At 36.9% G+C, this 16,887-nt stretch overlaps 12 protein-coding genes across 12 annotated transcripts; 6 read left to right on the top strand and 6 right to left on the bottom strand.

Annotated features, from left to right (window-relative positions):
- Positions 1 to 131: 131 nt before the first annotated feature.
- Positions 132 to 2,075, bottom strand: EIN_425420 (hypothetical protein; the record flags this gene model as incomplete). The annotated part of the gene is made up of 2 exons (XM_004256533.1): positions 132 to 287; positions 387 to 2,075. The coding sequence occupies 2 exons, from the start codon at positions 2,073 to 2,075 to the stop codon at positions 132 to 134; spliced, it is 1,845 nt and encodes a 614-aa protein (XP_004256581.1).
- Positions 2,076 to 2,402: 327 nt separating this feature from the next.
- EIN_425410 (hypothetical protein) lies at positions 2,403 to 2,777 on the top strand (the record flags this gene model as incomplete). The annotated part of the gene is made up of 1 exon (XM_004256532.1): positions 2,403 to 2,777. One exon carries the CDS (start codon positions 2,403 to 2,405, stop codon positions 2,775 to 2,777), a length of 375 nt encoding a protein of 124 aa, XP_004256580.1.
- Positions 2,778 to 3,341: 564 nt separating this feature from the next.
- EIN_425400 (hypothetical protein) lies at positions 3,342 to 4,687 on the top strand (the record flags this gene model as incomplete). The annotated part of the gene is made up of 2 exons (XM_004256531.1): positions 3,342 to 4,121; positions 4,187 to 4,687. The coding sequence occupies 2 exons, from the start codon at positions 3,342 to 3,344 to the stop codon at positions 4,685 to 4,687; spliced, it is 1,281 nt and encodes a 426-aa protein (XP_004256579.1).
- A 67-nt stretch (positions 4,688 to 4,754) lies between these two features.
- Positions 4,755 to 6,266, bottom strand: EIN_425390 (hypothetical protein; the record flags this gene model as incomplete). Its single annotated transcript, XM_004256530.1, has 1 exon — positions 4,755 to 6,266. The coding sequence occupies one exon, from the start codon at positions 6,264 to 6,266 to the stop codon at positions 4,755 to 4,757; it is 1,512 nt and encodes a 503-aa protein (XP_004256578.1).
- A 647-nt stretch (positions 6,267 to 6,913) lies between these two features.
- On the top strand, positions 6,914 to 7,399 carry EIN_425380 (transcription factor MYB48, putative; the record flags this gene model as incomplete). Its single annotated transcript, XM_004256529.1, has 1 exon — positions 6,914 to 7,399. One exon carries the CDS (start codon positions 6,914 to 6,916, stop codon positions 7,397 to 7,399), a length of 486 nt encoding a protein of 161 aa, XP_004256577.1.
- Positions 7,400 to 7,497: 98 nt separating this feature from the next.
- EIN_425370 (phosphatidylinositol-specific phospholipase C X domain containing protein, putative) lies at positions 7,498 to 8,412 on the bottom strand (the record flags this gene model as incomplete). The annotated part of the gene is made up of 1 exon (XM_004256528.1): positions 7,498 to 8,412. One exon carries the CDS (start codon positions 8,410 to 8,412, stop codon positions 7,498 to 7,500), a length of 915 nt encoding a protein of 304 aa, XP_004256576.1.
- Positions 8,413 to 10,429: 2,017 nt separating this feature from the next.
- Positions 10,430 to 11,947, top strand: EIN_425360 (protein SOF1, putative; the record flags this gene model as incomplete). Its single annotated transcript, XM_004256527.1, has 1 exon — positions 10,430 to 11,947. The coding sequence occupies one exon, from the start codon at positions 10,430 to 10,432 to the stop codon at positions 11,945 to 11,947; it is 1,518 nt and encodes a 505-aa protein (XP_004256575.1).
- A 45-nt stretch (positions 11,948 to 11,992) lies between these two features.
- EIN_425350 (hypothetical protein) lies at positions 11,993 to 12,919 on the bottom strand (the record flags this gene model as incomplete). Its single annotated transcript, XM_004256526.1, has 1 exon — positions 11,993 to 12,919. The coding sequence occupies one exon, from the start codon at positions 12,917 to 12,919 to the stop codon at positions 11,993 to 11,995; it is 927 nt and encodes a 308-aa protein (XP_004256574.1).
- Positions 12,920 to 13,350: 431 nt separating this feature from the next.
- EIN_425340 (40S ribosomal protein S11, putative) lies at positions 13,351 to 13,821 on the top strand (the record flags this gene model as incomplete). The annotated part of the gene is made up of 1 exon (XM_004256525.1): positions 13,351 to 13,821. The coding sequence occupies one exon, from the start codon at positions 13,351 to 13,353 to the stop codon at positions 13,819 to 13,821; it is 471 nt and encodes a 156-aa protein (XP_004256573.1).
- A 148-nt stretch (positions 13,822 to 13,969) lies between these two features.
- On the bottom strand, positions 13,970 to 14,970 carry EIN_425330 (hypothetical protein; the record flags this gene model as incomplete). The annotated part of the gene is made up of 3 exons (XM_004256524.1): positions 13,970 to 14,521; positions 14,688 to 14,799; positions 14,843 to 14,970. 3 exons carry the CDS (start codon positions 14,968 to 14,970, stop codon positions 13,970 to 13,972), a joined length of 792 nt encoding a protein of 263 aa, XP_004256572.1.
- Positions 14,971 to 15,134: 164 nt separating this feature from the next.
- EIN_425320 (hypothetical protein) lies at positions 15,135 to 16,454 on the top strand (the record flags this gene model as incomplete). The annotated part of the gene is made up of 1 exon (XM_004256523.1): positions 15,135 to 16,454. One exon carries the CDS (start codon positions 15,135 to 15,137, stop codon positions 16,452 to 16,454), a length of 1,320 nt encoding a protein of 439 aa, XP_004256571.1.
- A 116-nt stretch (positions 16,455 to 16,570) lies between these two features.
- EIN_425310 (casein kinase, putative) lies at positions 16,571 to 16,771 on the bottom strand (the record flags this gene model as incomplete). Its single annotated transcript, XM_004256522.1, has 1 exon — positions 16,571 to 16,771. A coding segment is annotated over one exon (201 nt), but the record flags the coding sequence as incomplete, so codon positions are not given.
- Positions 16,772 to 16,887: the final 116 nt, after the last annotated feature.

The raw sequence follows: 16,887 nt of genomic DNA, 5'->3' as shown, positions 1-16,887 counted from the left end.
TTTTTTTTTCTTTTTTTGATTTGTTCTAAAAAAGAAAATTGTTCGTTTTTAATAGAAAGGCCCAATCAAATCATTCAAAAAGAACTAGACGGGTCTAACACTTTTACTAGAAATAAACTACAAAATTTACTTTATTCAACGAGTCGGTAAAACAAAATATATGCGTTGTCGGAACCAGAAGGCGCTGCAGGAAGGGGAGTCACCTTCTCGTCACTGAACGTGTACCACTCTTCTCCCACTTTACAGTCTGCGCTATAATGGCCTTTGTCGATCTCTCCGTCGTGGTTCTACCCTTCAGTTCCTCAAGAAACTTAAAAGCAATTCAATTGTATTATTTATTATAGTTTTTGTATAGTACAATTAATCACAACAATTACAAAACAAACCACCACAGCAAAAAGATTGTACAAGACGGGATCCTTCCAGTCGGGGTTTGACACATACTCCCTCAAGTCAAAGTTGGTGTTGGGAAACACCACCCTTTCAAAGGTCTTGATTCTCTCGAACTTCTCCGTGAACTCAAACCGCTTCAAATGGAAGATAAGGACCTTTGGTGGTCGCCATATGGTGACGTCAACCTCCCCTGCGACATTCTTCCCACACTTCTCACACTTCCACTCGATCATTTCGAACGAATCCCCATGTGTGAACAATGTCAAACAGGCGAATAGACTGACGGCCGTCGTCTTTAAACGTTGCGTCATTCCAATCTCGAACGAATCACAACATCTCATCTTGTCATTTTCTGAATTGTCCGGAACGTCATAGCTTAAATAGATGGAAAAAAATTTACTTTTCTTGGGCTCATAGAGGAGGTCGGTCGCATACATCACGTCCCGGGCCATACACCCATCGCACTCGATCTTCTCGCCACACAACCCACACGCCTTGAACTCGTCATTGACTATCTTCACAACACCACGCTGCCCACACCACGACATCCGCGCGTGTACCATGTTAATCAACTCCTCGCCTGTACACGTTGAAGGAACACTAATCACAATCGGGTCGTTGTGAAGGACACAGACGTGTGGCCCTTTCACCACACGAATTTGGATGATGACTGCAATTGTGTCTTTCTTCTCTTCACCTTCTTTAATGTCATAGCATAAAAACGGGTCGACAAAGGCAAAGATCTTCTCGTAGTTCACAAGTGAAAGAATCCCATGAGACGTCGGTCTAAACTTCCACGGCTTTCCCTTCTGCACAACACTACAAATGAGATGCTTCGCATCAATACTTCTGATGCTCTCGTCTTTCTCCTTTTTAAGCTCCTTCTCAATGCGTTGTTGGATCTCAAGAACGTCGGGCGACGCGTTGAGAAGAATCTTTAAGTAGATTGGTGGGCCCATACTCCCAATGACACAAACGGTCACAAACCCGCGCTGTCTTGAGATCGACGGAATTGTCATCGACAGGCAATTAAAGGGGTCGAACGAGTCACTGTGATAGCCACAAACAGTACACGTGACCCTTTGAAGTTGTTGTCCACAAAAAGAATGTGTGATGATCGAGTTGTTTTCGTTCTGCCACCGATTCCAAATCTCGTCTGCAGCTGGTTGACTTGAGGGGAGGAATTTGTACGGGTGGTGACTGATCATTTCGGTGAGTGGTGGTGACAAACTAGAATTCAGTCCTTCTGTGATTTCACAAAATGGTAAGAAGACAAACATCCCCAAGTTCAGCTCATCAAGCAAAATGATTAACAGTTCCTGGGCGTCTTGTTGTTTGTGGCCTTTAAATTGATCGTATTTCATTCCCAAGAGATCTTTGATTGCTTTTGGAGTGACTATGGAAAAATCGGTCGAACACATCGATTTCACGGTTGAAAAGAACGCAAGGGAAATGTTGTTGTCGTACAAGGAAGAATCCCCAGGTTTTTGCGATTTGGTAAATGGCGTTGGAACTTGAAAAGACGTGCTTTGGATGATATCACAGTGCGCGAGACATTGTACAACACTATTAACATAACACGAGTTACCCAAATTAAACAACCCACATAAACCAGTCTCAGTAATGCCCGGCGAACGCGTATGCTCATCGTTCTTCAGTATCCGCCGAAGGTATCTCGACATATCCTAACCAATTTATGGTTTTTATTTTTTCTTTCAATCTTTTTTATGAAATTGTGAAAAAAAATGACGTTTTTGTTTTTTTCTTTCAATTTGTATTTTTTTATTTTTGCAATAAAAATTTGTTTTTTGAAAATGTTATTAAATTGTTATTAAATTATTATTAAAATTATTATTAAAATTATGATTATTAAATAAAATGTTATATAAAATGTTATTTTAAAGTTCTCAGTGCGAATAAGATATAATTGGGTGGAACGATAATGGATGAATAAGATGAGTTTTCGGAATAAAAGGATTTATAAGGGAAGAAAAACTTGAAAAGAACAAATGGCGTTTTCATTAACGAAGCGAATGATGTACGAGGAGGAATCCGAAGGAGTCACGGGAGGCGCCTCGTTGAGGTATCAGCCGAAGAGAATGACTCCACAAAGCGGATACACCTTTAATAGAATTTCCAACTTCCCGCGCATCGAACTGACAACAGACGAGCTGATTGAGTCGACCGGAAAGACCACCTTCACCATTAACGAGGTCAAGCAACTTGTCACCACTTCAAACCTAATCAACGAGCGAAGGATGCGTGACGAATACGAACAAATTCTCTCCACAAAATTGAAGGAACAGTTCGAGTCGTTCTCCACATACCAGAGGGATTACGTCGCCAAACAGTATGGTGAGAACGAGTCGTCTTACATTATGTAGGGGTCATTTGATTGATTGTCTGTGTGTTTTTCTTATTCTATATATAGTTATTTTTTAATTTCTTTGATTTATAATTTATAGTTTCTTTCGCCTTTTATCCTACTGAATTAACTGATTTGATTTGTCGCCACGATAGAAAATTTGGGAAAATTTTATTTTTTTGCAACACAAATTGTAGTTTTGTTTTTAATTATTTTTATTATTAATTTTTATTATTATTATAGTACATTTTTATCTTATTGTTTATTGGAAATATAGTATATTTTTAGTTTAATTATAGCTTTAAATTGGTTAAAAAACAAAAAGCGAAAATTAATTTATATATACTATATTAAATTATAATATATATAGTTTTAATTATAATAATCAAAAAATTACAACTAAAAAAAATATGATAGTTTAATTAAAAATTTTATTATTTAAATTTAAAAAATTTAGTTAAAATATACTATACCATAATTAATAATTATATTGATAATAAAATAGAATAATAAATTTTCACTTTTTTCATTTCGGTTTTGTCTAAAATGATTTAATAAATAAAGAACTCGAGAAAGACCAAAAATGAACAACAAAAAGGAGAAAATAAGTAGCGACCACTCATCAACTTCCAACAGCACATCGTCACCACTCAACTCACCAATGACAATTGAAAAAGTTGTCTCTCGATTTGAATATGTTCCCGATGAAGATTTGAGCAGCAGCGACGAGTCAGATATCGAACTTGAGGAGAAGGTTGACTACTTTGAGCACCTTTTGGACTCGTTGAGTATGGTTGTTGATAAATACAAAATTCTCAAAGTTCAGAAAGACGAAGCCGAAACGAAAGCGAGGGCGTCAATCAAATTATTCAAAGAAATGACAACTGAAATGAAGAAAAGTTCCGAACGCCAGCAAAAGTTGTTTTCCGAGTTAATTGAAGAGAAGGAAAACCACTCGAAGACACTACTGGAGCTTCAGAAATATGAGAAAAATTACGAAGATTTCACCGCTCGTGTTCAAATCAAGAATGGCAAAATCGTCTTCGACAGGATCGACATCGATGACGAGGTAATAGAAAAGAAGTTTTACAGAGAACGAAGTATCGGTCTTGAGAGGAAGAACAGTGAACTTGAAACCCAACTGAAGAAGATGGGTGATGACCAGAAAGAAACTATCGACAAACTTTGTGTCAAAATCAACGATTTAAATCAGCAGAACGTCGCGCTTGAGAAAGTTGTCGAAGAGCTAAGGTCAGCAAGTTCATCCGCAGAGGGTTCAACCCACAACTCTGAGAGGAAGCCTCTTGCCAAGGGCAAAGGGACTGAGCTCAACTCTGTCCCCACGTTTTCCGCGAATATAAAGGTTTGAGTTTTGTTGTCCGAATTGTAATTTATTTTTTAGCCTTTTATACCATTCCTGACGACTAGATTCCGCCATCGGGCAATCTCGATGTAAATGAGAGAATGATGAAAAAAGAGATAAATTATCTGATGAACTCGCCGTTCCGGAAAGCCAATCTCAGTAGATCGCAAAAACTTGGCCTTTCTTATTCCACCTCCAAGATTGGTCTCTCACGAACGAGTTCCTCAATTTTATCGGCTGCCAGAAGATTGAATTTTGACAGCGAAAGTTCGGAAAATGTGGAGGAAAATTCTGAGAAGGTGCGGAAAGAGAGCACTGATAAGGCGAGAAATAAGACCAAAAATCGGAGTGTATTGACCCCAGTCAAGATAGTCAGTCTCAAGGACGACACACTCTCGATCGAATTCCCACATACCACCCCTGTCAAACCGATAGTGGTACGGCCAAGCCCAGCAGAGAAAAAGAGGACGGTGTGTGGGTGTATCTGTTTGACCATCACGATGGTGGTGACGTTTGTAGCATTAACAGTGATGGTAGCCAACATTGTGGACATCCCAAATAGTTAATATATGTTATGTATTGTTGTACCTCTGTTGAGTGTGAAGAACATCAAATACAAAACGACAAACAAAATTAATTGAACGATTGCACAGCGAAGAAGACGTTGTTTGGCATTTCGTATTTGAAAGTGATATAACTCGCCTCCGACGACACAAGACACCTATCGACCATGACTTTGATTCCTTCGTCCTCGGAAGAGATGACGATTTTTGTGCACATGACGACCTCATTGACGTCGTCCTCCTTCTTTTCTGGTTTAGAAAAAGTGACTGCAAAGCAGTCGTCCTTTCTAACCTTGACGAGCTCGAACATGTCGATGAGTTTCTTTGTTTTCACTGTTGTTGGTTTTTTGTCTTTAACTTTCCAGTAATCGACGCTGACGTTTTTATTCTCGCAGAGTACTCTTGCGCTCATGAGCATATGTGCGTTGAAAGTCTTTTCGTTGTCGGTGATAGTGATTTCCGATAATTTGAGTTTTTGTTGAGTGTTTTGGTTGAAGTAGTCGAGGAGTGCATCTCGCGCCTTCGACTTTTCGTTGTCGATCTTAGTCAAAAAGTCTGTGCAGAACATGTTTTTGTATTTGACGTCGATTTCGCCCAAGTCCTTAGCGACGAGACAATTTCTGGTAGTTGGGACGATAAAAGGAGTGACGTCGACCATTTTTTCCTTTGCGTTCATTTCGAGGAGTTGTCTGACGAACATTCCGAAGAAGAAGTCACCTCCGCACAAGACGATAGGGACAGTAATTCCCAAATTAGTGTTATTACTTAAATAAGGCAAAAGCTTTGTTGTGAAATTACCGTTTTGGACTTCGTAGAAGTAAAATTTCGTGGGTGAGTCACTGTCGGATAACAACGTTTTGATCTGTTCGGCTTTTTTCTTTTTCTCTTGAAAGACGACGAGAACGCCATTTTTAATTTCGGATAAATCGCACTGACAATCATCAAAACCATCATATTCAGTCGCTTCCTCTTCGTATGGAGAAATGACACGACATAAACACTTTTTACTTTTGGGAAAGTCTTTCTTGGGTAAATGAATAACACGCCGTAAAACATTTGTGCGCGACTTCTTCTCCGGCTGTTTATCTTCAGTTTCGATGTGTTCAATAATTTCGGGATCGACGCAGTCCCGAGCAAATCGGATGACGTCCTCGGACGACGAATACTCTTGTGGAAGCGACTCGACTTGAAACATAACGGAGCCAAGGTGAAGATCTCCATATTTATCTTCGCCTATAAATTCACAAGTTCCTTCAAATCCGCTAAAAAGAATACGTTGGAGGGAGACCTTTGTTGTCGCAATCACCACATTTTCTTTCTTCTGTTTTTTATATAATTTTACTATTAATAAATCTTTTAATAAATGGGTATGGACGTAAGGCAGTGTTATAACCTCTTCGACCTTTTTAATTCCAAGTGGAATCGGCATCAGCGAAGTCTTATTCTTCGATTGTTGCGTACAAAACTGAAGTGATAAAGACCACGTCGTGTCATCTATATTAATCGTCGTTTGTCTTAATGTAATGTTCAACACCCGTTTCAACGAACAACGTGGCAATTCCTCTGCGCTCGTACTTTTCATGCCAAGTTTTGAAGTTCAGTCGGCTCGATTCCAAGTTCTGGTTGCTTGTTTTCCAGCATTGCCAGAACCAAAAGTGGGCTTTTCAACTCAAAGAACTAGTTTTTATTATAATTTTAACTAATAAATATAGTTATGAGAATCATTGCAGAAACAAAAGTATCAACATCAAATAAGTTGACTCAATATTACTATAATTTAATAATATTGACTAGTAATATAAATAGAACACATTTTTGGGGTGGAAAAAAGACTTTGTTGAAACATTTCAAAAATGAGTAGAACAAGTAATCACCATGTATTATACTTTATAATTAAATTAATTAATATAATACCATTCTTTCTTTTTTTACTGATTTATTAAATTTAATAATAAAATATTTAATAAATGATTATAATTATACTAGTACTAACAAACTAATAAAAAGTACTAAAATAGAATACCATATTTTTTTATAAGAAATGGTTTCGAATACTATTTATATTTATTACCAATACAACAATGATTGAAGAAAGGTTCACATGTGCACCTGTAATGCACATCCGGAAATAGTCGCATCGAACATTTAAGAAGAAAATGAATTCAAAAACAAAAACCGAATAAAATAAATAAAACGGAAAGACTGAAAATCAATTACAACTGCAACACTATGGAAGAAACACAAAGCAAAACATTTGAAACACTGATAGCTCAAACGGCATCAAGAGGGATTCGTTGCTCATTCAAAAAGTCGAAGATGGTCATTCCTTGGTCAAAAGAAGAGGATATGATGCTTGTCGACGCAGTCAAGAAACATGGCAAAAATTGGGAAGCCGTGTCTCAGTGCGTCGATGGGAGAACGAAAAAACAATGTAAAGAGCGATTCACTCAAAAGTATGATCCATCAATTACTCGTCAACCGTGGTCGATGCAGGAGGATATGACCATCATCACCGCTCAACAAATATATGGAAATAAGTGGACGGTAATTCAACATTTCCTCCCTGGTAGAAGTCCTAATAACATCAAAAATCGGTGGTTCTCACATCTTGTCGATCTGACACCAAAAAGTGAGTGTTCCCAAACAAAGCGGTTGTCCGCATTTGTTCCTTCAAATGCCGTATTTGTTGTGGTAGAGTCACAAGACTCGTTGTAAACTATTTTCTTTTCATATTTATTATAATTTACTATAATTTTTTATAATAATTGAAACAAACTCAATACTTTGAAAACAAAGTATATCAATTCAGATGCTCATCTTGGAAATGTGGTGTTTCTTTTTATCATCTCTGCAACAATTTGATCATTTTTGCCAATATCGTCAATGAGTAGGATGTTGATGAATGTGTGTTGTGAGTGGAGCCAATTAAGCACAACTGGGTTTGTTTCTTGCGCAATCATGAGTGTTGTTGCTGGATACTCTTTGTCATAAAAGCTCTTCCTAATGCTGCTAATCGACGGAGTAACTATTGCTTGCACAATAGTAGGCTGCGTGAGGTCTTTTGCCTTCCTTGTGTTGTTTGAGAGAACTTTCATCATTCTGCTTGTTGTGTTTCTGTTTGGCCATAAAGATGTGACTTGTGCGTGGTCGAACACGAAGAGTGGTTTCGGCAGATTGACATGAGGCAGATTCAGACAGAAGACAAACATCCTCTGGTGGAGTCTGACCAAGCTTTTGAGGGGTGCATGAATTTTGTCGGAGTCATCAAGGACTGCGTGCTTTGCGCACAACCCTTCGATCAAATTGTACAGCTTCTTCATTACTGTTTTACTCTTCACGTTGAAGATGTGATTCATATCCACGATGAGTACCTCATCGGCGTGTTCGTCCAAAAACTGTACAATTTCTTTGAGTGCATCTTCCAATCGTATGCAATAGAATCCATGTAAAAGGAAGAAATCATCCAAACCGGTATCGTAAATGACACGAAAGTCAAAGTACCTCGAGCCTGCTTTGCACTGGTCGCCTATAGATAACCTTTGTGTCTTGGCCCATCGTTTGATAAACCCTCTGTACTTTGTTGGGACAATTGAGAACGGTGGGATGATGTGCTTTTTCAGAATTTTCGCTGTAGCGCAGTCGTGACTGCCGACAAGACTAATATCTGCAATGCAGCGTTCGTGAATGGGAGCGCATGTTTTCATCCAATTCGCAAAGGGGAATTCCATCAAAATGTGATTTTGACTACACTTTTTTACTCATTTTTCTTTCCTCTTCTGCTCTCTCGTTCCAAATCTCTCAATCTCAAACAATCATTTTAGCACTTCGTTCAATGGTATTTACTAATAAGAGATCGTTACTTAATCATAAAACAATACCATTTTTTTTTGAAAAATGAGAAACTATACAGTTAAGTAAACAAAATTAATAATATGGTAAATCAAGAAATGGTCGAATCGGGAGGAAACCTAATGCATAAAATGGACAAAAAAACTGGAAAGTCAAATGCCAAAGCGTAAAGCCGTCCACAGCAAAAAGATGAAACAAGCCCAGAAAGCTCGTCGTGAATTAACAGAAGGTCTTTTCAAACACCGCCAAGACCAAATATTGCAGCGATTGAAAGAGACAACCGGTGTCGATGTGGACACGATTGTACAGAAAAATTTAGCGCTCAGCAAGAAACTTGAGGCCGAGAAGAAAATACGCGAAGAAGAACTTAAAGCGAAGAAAGCCGAGTTAAAAAGGTTGGCCAAGTCTGATTAATGATTGTTTTGAAGTTTAGGGTATCTTTCGGTTTTTTGTATTTTCAGAACTATTAAATATCATTTTTTGAGATTAAATTTGACGGAACAACGAATCCAATTTATTGAATAATTCGACCATAAAAATATTAAAATCGTAGTTTTTAAACCATTTAAACACGGTCGGCCAAACGATCATGTTATTGAAAAAAAACTTAAAAAACATTAAAATGGTAAATAACACAATCATTTTTGAAAAACAAAATGAAAATGACAAAACACAATTATTTATACCATATGATAAAATGAAGAAAAATAAAACGATAATTTATATTAGACACCAAATTATTTTCAAATTACTTTAAATACAATATAATAATATTTCTTTGTGTTAATATAATTTTACGTTAAAACCTTTCAATTGTAAATTATACATGTAAATGAAACTTATTTAAAGTTGCTTTGATAATGTTTTTTATTTGGGTGATAATTATTATTTTGACTGATTATTATCGTATTATGAATTATCGTTTTTATCAAGAAAATTAACTAAAGATAAGTTTTACAATATTTTGAAAGTAATATGGTTGACTTCATTCAAAAAATAATACATTGTTTGTTTTGTATTATGGCTAAAGATAATAAAATTACTTCTATTTTGAATGTTTAATTAATACTTTAATTTAGAAAGGACCGAATGAACTTTTCAAAACCTTTGTTAAACTGACAAATATACATATATATATATATACATTTACAATTAATAATAATGTGTATGTTGAAAAGATATATTAATTGTTAAAATAAAAATTTTAAGTTGAAATCACTAATTATTTCTCATGATTTTTATTGGTTGTAAGTATCTTCTGTGTATATTACAATTATAATGAGTGAATATTATTATTTGATTTTAAAAACTCTGCATCCCATAATATCATATGCTTTTTACTGTTCAATTTTTGTTTTTTAAAACTGGATTATAACACATTAAAATGATGATTTAAACAATATAAAAATTTTGTTTAAATCGTTAACTATAGTTTTACCAAATTTTAAAAACATTTTAACTCTAAAAAACTTAAAAAGTTTTTTGTTGACAATATGCTAAAACTTAAAATGAACTGACACGTATTAGAGATTGCCACGAAGTTGTTAAAAACTGGATCTTGGCCGACCCTGATTTAAACAATTTTAAATCGTTTTATGTCACACTTTAAAAAAATCAAGACATTAAATTATAGTATATTTTTTTATTTTAATTTAAATTTATAATATACTATAATATACTATAATATACTATAATATACTATACTATTTTATATTAAACTATATTAAACTATATTAAACTATATAAAACTATAATGTAGTTTTAAAAGTTTTTTTTTAAATAATAAAATTTTTTTCGACGTTTGTTAAAAAAAAAATTTTGAAACAAAGGATTGATTTAAATTTTTTTTTAGAATTGAAGGGTTTAAGAAAAGACTTAAAAAAGCAAAGCCTTTAGATGTCTTTTGACCCTAATACGTTTCATTTGATTTCACGGAACAGTCTGACAGAATTCAAAGAGCTACCGAGTGACCTTCCGTTTCCGCAGCACTCGAATAACAGTGTAGACCATCCGTTCCAACAAGCTCGTGAGTACAAGCGGGCATTAAATGCAGCCAAACTTGATCGTTTGTTTTCAAAGCCATTTATTAAAGCGTTAGAAGGGAATCCTGATGGAGTGACATGTTTGAGTCGCGCCGGAGCTGAGATTTCTTATATAGTGAGTGGAGGGTATGATGGTGAAGTTCGTGTGTGGAATGTAGGTGTGAACAATTGTATTTATAAGATGCAAGCGCACGACACAATAGTTACTGGTGTAGTAGTTACATCAACACGACAAAGTGAACAATTAATCATTACAAGTTCATCCGACAGTACTGCTAAGATTTGGCCTTTATCTGTTGCTACTGAAATCTCAGGATCTCCCGCTCAAGTGACCCGTCCCCTTATGACGTATAACAATCAAATTCCTTTGCAATGTGTTGATTATCGAAGATATTCCGACTCGTTCTGTACTGGAGGAAATGAAGGCGTTGACTTGTGGGAATTTGAACGAGACCAACCGACTCAACACTTCAATATCACTGAAGGTGCATTGAAATGTAAATTCTCCCCTACAGAAACAAACATCATTGGAATCACTAACGTCAATCGTTCAATTGGATTTGTAGATATCAGAATGTCGACTCCAGTCACTTTTAACTACTCCGAAAGAAGAAATAACGACTTGTCCTGGAACCCACAGAAACCCTACTTCTTCTCTACTTGCTCAGACGACTTCAACGCGTACACGTATGATATGAGATACATGAAAACACCGTATAGAATTCACAGCGGTCATGTCGGGCCAGTACTCACTATCGACTACGCTCCTTCGGGTATCGAATTCTGTACAGGATCCTACGATAAAACTGTCAAAATATTCGACCCTGAAAGAGTCATAGAAAAACAATGCTATTACGGAGAACGAATGCAAAAGGTCTATAACGTATGTTACTCGGCTGATGCTCATTATATATTCTCAGCTTCAGATGACGGAAATATTAGAGTCTGGAAGGCTAAGGCAAACGAATCGACAAAACTCTTGGGAAGAGACGAGGTCAGAGCAATTAACTATAGAGAAGCTCTTGTCAAGAAGTACGAAAACCTCTCGGAAATTAATAAGATCATTCAGAGAAAGAAATTACCAAAGGAAAATGTCGTTCTAAGAAAAAGCTATCTCTCATCACTCGATTCGAAGGCTAGAGGACATTACAACAAAAAAATCAAAACTTACGAAGGAATCGATGAAGTGAATAAAGAAAACAAAATGAAGAAATTGAAGCTGGATATTAACAGTCAATTTATCTCTGATCAGGTCAAACAAAAAATGAATGAAAAGAATGAGGAAATTAGTGCTTTTCAATTGGTTAGAAAGAAGTTACGAGCTCAGGAAGAGAAGGCGAAAAAAAAGGAACTCGACTCAAGAAAAAAATGATTTGATTGTTACTATTTCGGTTTTGATGGTTTTCTATGTTGATCATCACTCAATCAAAATTGTGTCCGAGAAGAGATAATCTGTCTGGATCCGCTTGCTCATCGCGCTGAGCGCAGCATTTTGAGAGACCTGTGGTTTGATAAGGTGTGGTGTTAGAGAGATTGTATTCAGTAATGTGCTCGTTGCTGAACTTGGTTCAAACATACCTTCTACACACTCGCCTATTTTTTGGCAATAGAACAACTCCATCTGGCTTTCAGGGGTTTTAGAATTTGACGCAATTTCTTGCGTCATGAATTTCTGAAAAGCCAAACTGAGATTGAAATAAAGAGTGTTCCGGAGCTCTTCAAAAATTGGGTTCGTCTCACAAAGCAGTTCCGACGGTTGCACAATGTTCAGTCCTGTTTTAAGTAAAATGACAACTGACCTAATTTTGTTTGTTGTAAAGTCCGAGAGGAGCTTTCTTTTTTCAAAGTACATATGATAGTTCACAAAAGGAAAAAATCTGAGCGTGTCAATCTCCATCGGTACGTACCAGTTGTTGACAAACATGGCACACTTCAAAGTGCAGAGACTCTTTGCATACCCCAAGATAACTCTACAGTTATTATACTCAAATGAGACAGAGTTGTTCGACGGAAAAAAGAATTCTTTGGTTTCTTTGTGCGACTCGCTTTGTTCGTAGTATAAGCTATTGTTGAAGAGCAGACTTTTTTCGAAGAATTCCCGAATCTTCTTGACAGAGTTTGGTGATGTTTTGACAAAGTCAAGCACAAAGAGGTGATTGGAGAGTATATTTACCTGTTTGATCTTTGCAAATGCTTCAATTGGAATTTGGTTCTGAGTGGATATGTATACCCTGGTGGTGGTACTCATTGGAGAAACAGAAACACGGAGTGGCATATCCCCAAGCAGTCCAAGGACATTCCTGAGTGTTACCGAAAGAAAGCATTCTTTTGGTATTTCTGTCATTTTTGATAAATTACCACCACTTTATGTCCCCTAAATGTGCTGTCATTCTGCATTAACAATCTCTTGAAAATGAGAATCCATACTTAAAACTATTCTTTAATAAAACAAACTATACTTTTAATATATCAGAAAATGACTTTTTTGTTATATAACATCTATTTTATCCTTTTCACAACTATAAATAACCATTAAAACAAATTATCATCATAATTATTTTATTTTCTAATAATTTTCTATTACTTATTAAAACTTCTTTTTTCCACAAAACAATAAATAACTTTATTTTTAATAAAAATAATCAAACGACTTGTTCCAAAAGCAATGATTATTTAAAAGAACAAATATAGTAAAAATATAGTAAAATCTTCACTTAAGGATTATTGAAGGGTTGTGTCGGAATGAAAGAAGGGTTAAGGGACTAAAAAAATGCAATGGCCGAGCAGACAGAGAGAGCTTTCCAAAAGCCCTTCCACGAGTACCACAATCGTGACGCCAAGGGTCGCATCGATTTCAACAGCACCAAGAGATGGTACAAGAACATCGGTTTGGGATTTGTGACACCCGATGAAGCCATCAATGGGACTTACATTGACAACAAGTGCCCGTTCACTTCAAAGATCTCGATCAGAGGAAGAATCCTTTCTGGAATTGTCAAGTCGTGCAAGATGAAAAGAACGATCATTGTCAGAAGAGACTATTTCCATTACATCCCAAAGTACAACAGATATGAAAAGAGACATAGAAACATTGCCGTCCACTGCTCCCCAGCCTTCAGACAACTTAAGGAAGGTGACTTTGTTGTCTTCGGTCAATGCAGACCACTTTCTAAGACCGTCAGATTCAACGTCCTCAAATACACTTCCAGAGGATCTGCTGACAAAAAACAATTCGCTATCTTCTAACCTGGCTGTTCCGACTTAGTTTATGGTTTTTATATTTCTTTTGTTAATTCTTTTTAATTAAAAATATAACAAATTCTTCAATAATTCTTTTATTAAAAAAGAACCAATAAGTTTCTAATTACTTTCTATTACAATCAATTAAAGTAAATTACATGAAATGGAGGTTGTTATTCTTGATCGAGTTATAGACATCCTGTGGAAGAGTCGCCAACTCGGGTGGGATATCGAGGACGAGAGGGAGAAATGGGAGACTTTTTGGTAGCGCAGTCTTGTCGGTGAGTGAGAGGAGGAGCCGCAAATTGACGGTGAAGGTGAGGATGTCATTTTTGTTCGCTACAAACCCATATTGGAGTTTTGATGTCAGTCGTTCCAAAATCTCAAAATTTTGAGAGATGAGTGAGTCAATCTCCAAAAAGATTTGAGAAGACACGTTGTTGATCGTTACTATTGAGGTTTGCGCCATAAACGACGACTTCTGTGCTTTTTTCCGTTTCTGAGTCTTAAAATCTTCTGATTTTGCAGTTCTGGTTTGACGGATTGGAGAGGACGTGATGTGTGGGGAAGAACCATTGGAAGAATGAGATGACGTGGAACTGTTTTCAGACGAAGCTTCGCTTGCCGTGTGACGGAACGAAGATTGACTACGGTATTGCTTTTTTTCGTTTTCGAATGATTTGCAAAAGTCATCCCACGACTGCTTCTGGTCATCAGTACTTTGAAATGAGATGCTAGTAAATAGTAATTTCGATAGTATTAACTTATAGTTTTTCATTTGAGACAATCTCGAGATTGTGAAGGAGGAACGAAAGGATATTTAGGGTGAAAAAAAATGAGTCATTTTGGCATAAAACATAGAAGAAACAAACCGACTGTGATCGAAGCCACTGTATCCGAAGGGAAATCTGCTGAATTGATTTGTGAGGGAAAAATGGCGCAATAGACAAAACCGCTTTGAGCCCGTCCTCCTCGGGACTTGTTCTTTTCGTTACTAGCTTTGTTATAATTCTTCGAAGGGACAAACCTAGCAATCTGTTGCTCGAGCAAGACCGACTCATCGCATGTCCACGCTGGAACGCTCGACGACTGTGACTCTGAGAGGAAGTTTGTCAACGACGAGTATTGAGGGATCGCGTTATGGTGATAAGACATCTGAATTAAGCCTTGGGATCTTGTTATGTAAAAAAGTTACACACCATTGAATTTCTGTGTAATTTCTCAATGCAAGTCAAAAATTCTTCACTTTGTAGAGACCAAAAAATGTCATAAATAACATTTTGTCAGCACAAAATTGTCGGCAACTCGAAAACCATCAAATGACACTTCTTGGTGAAGTGACGACGATTCTCTTTATCCCCTATGTGTTTACCCCTGTTGTTCTATTAGTCTGTTTGTTATCGTGTGTGGTGGTCATTCGGTATTCGTCGCTTCGTGATGATGATGTGATCTTCATCATCTTTGCTGTAGTTCTCTGTGTGATATTGAAGACGTCCACGCTCTCGATCTTAGATGGGTTTATCTTATCGACGAACCAACCGGTCTTTCTCTATTCGTATTTTTCGATTCAATTATTGCGGAACATGACATTGCTCTTCCAGCTGAAATTACGGGAAGAGTGTTACTTCTCCCCGACGACGTTTTTCAAAACGTTTTCGACGGTGGGGTTCTTTGTGTTTGTCCCGATTTATGTTGTTTTGTTTGGGGTGTTAATGTTCAAGTGTTTACTGTTAAGTCCGCTTTCGATATACACGATCCTCATCCCCGAGTTTGTAGTGATCCCCGTCGAGATGACACAATTGATCTATTCCTTTGTGAAAACGCGGTTGTGGTGTTCGACCAATCAATGGAACAAACAGTTTGTTAAGTATTTCTTTGTTACTTTACACTTTGAAGTGGCGATCATTGGTCTTCTGTTACTCCATTACACCGTTTTACTTGTTTTTGTTGTTCCACAAATCCTGATGAGTCTCTGGATGGCTTTCCAGATCGGAAGACTTTTCTTTGTCTTCTATACAAAGATTAAAAGTATTAAAAAGTACTTCACCCACGTCTACCTCTCAAGTACTATTCGTCAGTGTAACGACCAAGACGGCGATTGTTCGATCTGTTACTCCCGTTTAAAGACAAAGTGCGTTGCATTCCCATGCGGTCACAAATTCCACCACAGCTGCGTCATCAGTTGGCTCCAACACAACGCCGTGTGCCCACTTTGTAAAGAAAATATCATCAGAAGACAAATCACCTGCGAGCCGTCAATTAAAAAACTCCCGCCAACTTCTCGCTTCTTCGTACGCCTCTACCAACTCTTTAATAAAGACTCGCTCAACGACGACATCGACAAAGTCAAAGAACGGTTCCCGACAGTTCCAATCGCGGCTATCATATCCGAATTGGAGAAATTTACAAGCGCGAACGCAGTCATCGAATACTTCGCTGACCACCCCGAAATCGTCGAACGGTACATCGATACCGCTTTGGGTGAAAATCAACAACCCGCACAAGAAGTCATCGAAGTCGACGAAGTCGAAGAACCAGACGACGACGAGCAAGACCAACAAGAAGAGGAGGTCGACATCAAGGAACTCAAAAGGCTCAACGACCTCCGCAAACGAAAACTCATTGAAGACAATTTGTAACTTTTGTGTTGTTAAAAATGTTATATATAACATTATAATTTATACATTTTTATTTTTTGTTGTTAAAAATGTTATATATAACATTTTAAAGAACACAAATGGAACATATGTACGAATTATTCGATGGACTCGACCTTCCACTTGGCTTCGTCAGGCTCAATAGACTTTAAGAGACGCCTGAATGAGTTTCTAATACCACAATAGTCTGGTTTTTCAGTGAATTGAAGTTCCTTTGAATAGGTCAGAAATTTAGAAAATTGAGAAGGAAGACCATCGCACAACTCGTCGGCTTGTGTTTTGGACTTCATTTCGCCGATCTGTGGGTCAGTGGAGAAAATAACAAATTCTATAATTTATAATAAAAAAGTTAAAGAGGTATAGTATATACAATACTATTATTATAATATTATGATATTATGATATTAGTATAGTA

The sequence above is a fragment of the Entamoeba invadens genome, assembly GCF_000330505.1.
Source record: "Entamoeba invadens IP1 unplaced genomic scaffold scaff_1105074724993, whole genome shotgun sequence".
Lineage (NCBI taxonomy): Eukaryota > Evosea > Mastigamoebida > Endamoebidae > Entamoeba > Entamoeba invadens.
Note: the sequence above shows the minus strand (reverse complement) of the source record. Positions and strands in the feature narration are given on the sequence as shown.